The sequence below is a fragment of the Barbus barbus genome, assembly GCF_936440315.1.
Source record: "Barbus barbus genome assembly, chromosome: 29".
Taxonomy (NCBI): Eukaryota; Metazoa; Chordata; class Actinopteri; order Cypriniformes; family Cyprinidae; genus Barbus; species Barbus barbus.
In genome coordinates, this window is record NC_136757.1 from 1,728,554 (window position 1) to 1,736,053 (window position 7,500).

At 38.4% G+C, this 7,500-nt stretch overlaps 1 protein-coding gene across 5 annotated transcripts in view; it reads left to right on the forward strand.

Moving 5' to 3' along the window:
* LOC306849781 (E3 ubiquitin-protein ligase MIB2-like) overlaps positions 1 to 7,500 on the forward strand; it is a 73,740-nt gene that overhangs the window by 62,191 nt on the left and 4,049 nt on the right. For all 5 annotated transcript variants that reach the window (XM_079385090.1, XM_079385089.1, XM_079385086.1 and 2 more), the window contains exons 15-18: positions 102 to 326; positions 4,362 to 4,540; positions 4,627 to 4,811; positions 6,127 to 6,192. In XM_079385090.1, coding sequence (XP_079241216.1) covers positions 102 to 326; positions 4,362 to 4,540; positions 4,627 to 4,811; positions 6,127 to 6,192 — 655 coding nt within the window. The remainder of the gene's footprint in view (positions 1 to 101; positions 327 to 4,361; positions 4,541 to 4,626; positions 4,812 to 6,126; positions 6,193 to 7,500) is intronic.

A 7,500-nucleotide genomic window follows, 5' to 3' on the forward strand; every position in this document is an offset into this window, starting at 1 on the left:
AGAAGCCTTTAAATCAAAACATAGCTCTGTTCAGTGTTTTTCCAACTTTTGCCCAGCAGTGTATTTGTAACCTGCCCTAATCCTTCCTTTTTGGCTTTAAGGGTCGCTGTGAGATCAACATCCGCAACAATCGCAATCAGACGCCGCTGCAGCTGGCTGTGACTCAGGGTCATGTGGCTCTGGTGGCCCTGCTGGCGACGGAGGGGGCAGACGTCAATGCAGAGGATGAGGATGGAGACACAGCCATGCACACGGCTCTCAGCCGCCAGCAGCTGGCCGCCGTCATGAGCAGCGGCGAGGGCGAAGGAGCAGTGCTGTACGGCAGGGTAAGAGGACAGAGTGACTGAGAAATACATCCAGTGCAACTCTAGCATACTGCATGGTATACCCTAGGAAAAAAACTAAAACCTATGTCATAATTTATTTCATACTAAGTGTACTTCAAAGCCATTAACATATTTATTGACATATCACTTAAGACTTGCTGATACAAAATTATATTTAAACTTAATTGGAGCATTTCTTTTTTGCACAATGCATAATTCTTAATATGTGACCCTGGACCACAAAATGAGTCATAAGGGTCAATCTTTTTTTTTAAATCTTCTGAATAAATAATATTTCCATTGATGTATGGTTTGTTATGATAGGACAATATTTGTCTGAGATACAACTATTTGAAAATCTGGAATCTGAGGGAGCAAACAAATCTGAATATTGAGAAAATCTCCTTTAAAGTTGTTCAAATGAAGTTCTTAGCAATGCATATTATAAATGTATAATATTGACCCATACAATGTATTGTTGGCTATTGCTACAAATATACCTGTGTTACTCATGACTGCTTTTGTGCTGCAGGGACACATATTATGCCTAAAATGTGATTTAATATCACTGTTAATAAAGATTGTATGATCTTTGTATACTATCGGTCTTTAAATGCAAGATATTTAAAGTGTCCCTGGACTATACTTGCAACAGTTCCACTTTAGCACAATCAAATATACTTCAGTATATCTTAAGTTGGACCTCAGCACTATTTCTGCAAAATGAATGTGCATTAAGCGCAAAATTAGTTGTTCCAATTTAGCAGACTATAAGTATAGTAAAAGTACAATTGCAGGGTATTTTTTATTAAGTACATAAATATGTAAATGTATTTGTAGTATACTTGGCACAAAGTAAAGGTATTTCAAATACATTTTAGTATTTTGTTTTTCACTAGGTTATTTTATTTGTGTCATAATCAGCTGGGTGATATCTTATTTCATAGTATGAGTAATTATTAAGTCCAAAGAAATATGATAAGAAATATGACAAATAAATACAATAGAACTAAGACACAAATGAAACAATGACTATGTTTACATGCACATCAGTAATCTAATTATTTTGATTATTCTGAATCAGACAATATTATGATTAAGGTGTTTACATGAGTTGCTTTTAGAATAATCCTTTCATGTTCCCATTTTTACATGTTATAGTACATAGGTCGTGTAATGGCACACGTCATTACATCCCCACGCGACGCCATCCGACCTCCAATGTGGGACCTCTCCGTGGTGCCTGGAGACTTTAGGGCTTTTCACACTTGAAATTGTTAACCCTGGGTCATCCTAAACTCTGGATAAATGGAATAAACAACAAACACCGCTCCATTTCACACTGAACAAACTTAGCACCGCAATGCAGGGTTAATACCTCAAATGCGGTGCTAACCCTGCTCCAGAGCAGGGTTTCATAACCCCGGGTAAAAAGCTGTGCTAACACCGCTTTCAAATTACAGGTGTGAAACGTTTCTTTACCCGGGATTAAAAGCAGTGTTTTGGTGCTTCCCAGCATGCACACATGAGGTCATCGAGCTTTCCTCTTTTCACCCACCGCCTTTCTCCTTTGTGCAGGATCAGAGGTTGAATGCTCTATGTCCTCTGCATACCCTGCGGAGGGTTTAAATGGATTGCTCTTCATTTCTTCCTCTTTCATTGGCAAATTAATAGAAGCGAGTCCCTTCAGAGCACACTCTACCAGGGGCATGGTTGCCTCTTGGGCTCTGTTTATTGTTTTATTGCAGGAAATTGCAAGCTGGGTTTGTCAGACACTACTGGCTTGATGTTCATTCTGTTCTGGAGTATATAGCCTCGTTCTCTTAAACCAGGGTTTCCCGAAGAGGGGTTCGCGAACCCCTGGTGGTTTGTGAGGGGATTGCAGGGGGTTCGTGAGTTGGTACATGGTTAGGGTGACCACCTGTCCCGCTTTGCGATGTCGGCCTACCGCACAGCAATTTCAACCCTTGTCCCGCACGTCGCATATTGAGAAAATGCTCCGCATTTTCATCAGTCTGTTGATTTTTAATTGTCATATTAAGAAGTCGTATATACACTCTTTTGCCTTTTTCAGAAAGCTTTTTATTTATTCTTTTTGCGGCCTAGTTTTCGCGCAAAGGACGTGCAGACATCATCAAATGAGCACCACTGATGGAAATGGTCGAGTGCACACGGAAAAACATGATATTCTCCATTCATTTTAACCAATTAAAAAAATTGATACAACTTTCTTCTTATTTTAATAGTTTAAGGCAGTTTCTATGGTGTTATTTTAATGACAAATGTCCAGAGCGCATTGTAATGCAAGGGTGCATCAAAATGCGCGAGCACAAATCTCTTCCCTCGCAGGTGGATTCTTTTCACTCTCACACAAAATGGACGCGCTTTCTCTCGCTTACTTGTGCACGTTCAGAAACATAAATAAGCGCATATGACAACAGATGTAAATCAGTATTTACATAGCATAACTGTAGTAAATGTATCTGTCTCACATTGTCCCTCAAAATCACATCTACTGTCTCGCAACAGATCTATTGCCAGGTGGTCACCTATACATGGTAGGCCTATGAGTGTACACCATTAGTGAATTAATAATAATAATTAAAAAAAAGTAAAAAATGTAATGTTTTTGCAAAGAAATGTTACAGGTTTATACAAATGTCATATAATTGTAAAAATCTTACTTGTATAAAAATAATTCTCTTTTTGGGAAACCCTTTATTAAAAAAATATTGTGGAAATTTTTTTATACATTATGAATTAGAGTAATATGATTTTTTATAATTTGTTGAGTGTAATAATAACAATATCTATGTAAATGTTACTGAATCTTTAAAACTGATAAAAATAAATGTTTTTAAAGTTAAACATGCAAATGTGCCATTAAATTAGTGAAATATTTACTTAAAATCTCAGGGGGTACTTCAAGTAAATAATATAGGTCAAAGGGGTTCGGCTGACAAAAAAGTTTGAAAACCCCTGTCTTAAGCAATCAATTCCTCCCCAACCCTGGGCTGTCAAACTCTGCTTATTCATGTCACTAAGCATGTCTTTATAGCTTTGCATGGCACCATTTTCATTACTATTTGGGTTGCCGGGTTTAATTATTTATGCATAATACTACATGCCATTCGTACTCTATCTCCACCCATGTAGCACTATCACCTTTGTGTAATGTTACCAGACGTTGTCTTTGCAGGTGACTGACCCCTTGCTTTCAGGGCCTCTCTGTGAATGTGTTGGTCAACCAAGAGCTGTCCATAGGTCCCATAGGTGGATCTTAAACACAAAATAAAAGAAGAAAACAACAGGTTAACCACGTTTGTAACCACGGTTCTCTGAAACATAGAGTGGAGATATCCACCAAGATTGCTGCATGAGATGCAAACAAGCTCACTGAATAAAGGTAGCTTATGGAGGTCCTTTTATGTGCTCAGTTAAGGGATAGTCCTATACCTGGAATTGGACACATGCTCATGTCTGTCAAGCCAGGCTTGGTGTCATTAGATGCTTCTGCAGAGGTCAGGTACGGATGCTCTTGCCATAGGTGGATCTCTCATTTCACTGTTCCAGAGAATCAGGGTTACGAACGTTAAACCGTTGTTTTATACTGTAGTACACTACATTACTGCCTTGTGAGCTCACTGTTGCATGCTTAAAGATGCAGTAAGGGATTTCTGAGAAACACTGTTGAACGTGGTTATTATTGATAAAAGTAATGATTCATAAAAGAACCGCAGTTGCTTTCGCTTCTGGTGCATTAGTCACTCTTGAAATGGAAGGCCAATCAAGCACTGCATTGTGGGACACAGTATTCCACGCAGTGTGCTCTGCGGTCTGCTGTATGCTAAGCATTTTGGTAAATGTAGTACGTCATCCTGGTATTCCATGTAAAATTCACATACTGTGCAGAAATAATAGAAGCCTTGCACACCAGAGTAGCATCGTCCTGTTTTCCAGTGTATGTGTGTGCTGTACAGTATAATTAAGAGAGAGGTAATCAATGGTGTTTATTCCTTCATTCTTTGTGTGTAGTTGTGTAGCTCAGGGCTGATGGGAAACACGGAACTGAACGTAGGAGCTGCTATTGCTTGCTTCTTGGCACAGGAAGGGGCCGATATCAGTTATGCCAACCATAAAGGTAAAAGCCCACTGGACCTGGTTACAGACAGCAGCGTACAAACTCTCATCAGGAGCTTCGCAGAAAAACACAGGTGTGTCTCAGTGCATTGATTGTGGCGCTCACTAAATGAGGGATTAAAGAATTAACAGATGTGTGTGTGTGTGTGTGTGTGTTCAGGCTTCAAGCGGTCACGTGTGGCACGGACACCAGCAGCAGCAGTCTCAGGCGAGTACACACTACGCCCAACACCATGACCAACCTGGCCATGCCCAGCGTGACGGGCCCCAGCGAGTGCCTCATCTGCTCCGAGCTCGCGCTGCTGGTGCTGTTCTCTCCATGTCAACACAGTGTCGCCTGCGAGGGTGAGCTTACTGATCGATGAACAAACAAGTCCAGACCTTTTTTGTTGTTGTTTGATCAAAACGTAGTTTCACTCTACCTCCTGAGAACCGGGAAAAAAGCTTTGTGAATTTAGAATTGTTTTCATGTCGTTACATTGTTTAGAGCAGTGATCCTCAAATCTGGCGTTACTGCAGTTTAGCTCCAACCCTGATCAAACTCACCCACCTGTGATTCTCTAATGATCCTGAAGACACTGATTAGCATGCTCAGGTGTGTTTGATTAGGGTTACAGCTAAACTCTGCAGGAAAGTGGATCTCGCGAAGCCAGATTTGAGGATCCCTGGTTTAGAGCATAAGAAAAAATGGAAAAATACAATTTTTGAAAAATTATATTTTATTCATATGTTATGCATGTTATCCTCTGTGGAGGACACCAGGACTCAGTTTCTTTAAAAATAAAATGACATGAATAGACATGAAAAGGCAAAAACAATAGAATTTTTTGTTATTTTTTAAATCACCAATCAATTTTTAGGTTTCAGGATGTTTTTATACCAAACTTTAAGGATGATTCTCAACTATGTCATAAAGTATATAACAGAATGATTTGATATAGGATTTTGCTTTATGCAATATGTGTGTAAAAATTGTCATTAACTGGTTTTCCCATTAAACACAATGTTATCTATACACTGCATCTAATTTGCATATTAAAGTGCTGTTGGGACAGCATGTTGAAAAATGAAGTGTACTAATGGGAGTAATAATTGGCCAGATTTTCATAATGATATCTAATATTACATAAGAATATTGATATATATTTTGTTTTGCTATTTAATTGTTTTGCATCCCAAAATGAAAATAAGCATGCTTTTAGTCCTCTACAGTGGACAAGTATGAAATGATGACCTGTTTCATAACAGAAAGTTATATTTTGATTTGAAACCCCATAACATTTTCCTGAGATGTCGATTTATGACAGTGTGAAAATGAATCAGATTTAAATAATTACAAAATGTTATCATATTTCCATAAGGATGTACAAGTTTATCACTAAATTAATGTCAGCCATGTTTAAAGGCCAAGGCGAGGGATCATGGTGACACCTCCAATCATTTGGTATCTCTGAAAACCCAGAATGTGCTCTTTACAGGACATCCAGACTTAAAACAGAGAACTTCACTAAAATATAATGTCCACTACAGAGACAAAAGCTCTATAGCTGGGGCTCAGGAGGATATGGTAGTAGAGTTGGTCACAAGTTGGATGGATGTTGATCCAGAAATGATTTACTTGTTGGTCTATAGAAACTCAGCCCTGTGTGTCTCTGTTCAGAATGTGCTCACAGAATGAAGAAATGTATCCGGTGCCAGGTGACAATAACAAAGAAAATTCGACAAGGTAAGCATTTTTACATTTGAATAACGATAATATACTATGCTGAGATTTTAAGAATCAAAAAGTTTTTCATTTTGGTTCATTCTGAGAAGAAACGGCTGTGGTGTTCCATGGCCTGCTTTACAAACGATAGACACTATAGAACAAAATGCACTTTTAAATGAGCTCAGTGTGTTACGGACAGCACACGCTCGGCTCTTAATGCATCTTTTTTTGGTAACATTTTAGCAGGGACATTCTCTTTGAATTACCAAGAACAACCAAGTTTCATGAGGTGTGAGCGAGATTGTTCTCTCTGGTCATAGCTGTACGTTTATCACATGTGCTGTGAGTTTAACGCACGTTTGCTTTTTCACATTCGCGTAATCCCCAACGTTTTAATGTGCAGATAATTACAGCATTTCACCAGTTACGTCGTGAGACACGTTTTTATAAGCCTGCTTTCACTGAAGCTGGAGTTTTCTGTCAAGAAAAAAGCTGTCTAAAACAAAAGTGACCAAAAAAGGTCTACCAAAAAGTCTTCTTAGGAACATGGCTCAGAGCTCTTAATTTTGAACTCTCAAAGTGCATTAGATAGAAGTATTTAACTTTAAAATGTACAAAATTGCAAATTTTTGCCAAGTCTTCGTTTGTCTTTTTTTTTTTAAATATCGCTATAAATATTGTATCGCGGACTTCATGTTGAGATAACGTATCGTGAGATTTTGACATCGTTACATCCCTACTATTAAAGTGCCCCTATTATGAAAGGTTCATATTTGGGTTTTGGGAGTCCCCAACAACAGGTTGACATGCATGCAAGCTCAAAAAACACTTACATTGTATTATAATATGCATTTATTTTTACTTGTTCAATGATTCATTTTTCCAAACCCCTCCTCTGTGGTGATTGGTCCGATTGGTCTCATTTTCATCTCATCTGGTCTGTAATGCCTGATAAAGCTGTGTTTGTGCTGCTTTGTGTACAGCGTTACCGGGGAAACAGCTATTTTTACCTCTGAAAAAGTGGCACCTAGTGGCAAAAAATTAATTAGCATTTTCATTGAGTCCAAAGCAAAAAGATCAACAAGTGGGCGGGAAATATGCTAATGATTCATGTTAATGTCATTTTAAAAACGACTCGTTTCAATGATTCAGAGTCGACTCTTTCTTTTGAGAGACAGTATCTTTATACACGGAGCACTTTCAGATTTAAAACTTTGCAGGATGTTTTCATTCACAGAGCTGTGTTACACACTGCATGAAGGGTCATTTTCAATTAACCATAATAGGGGCACTTCAAGTTTTAGTTCTTTCCTTGAGCTAATGCAT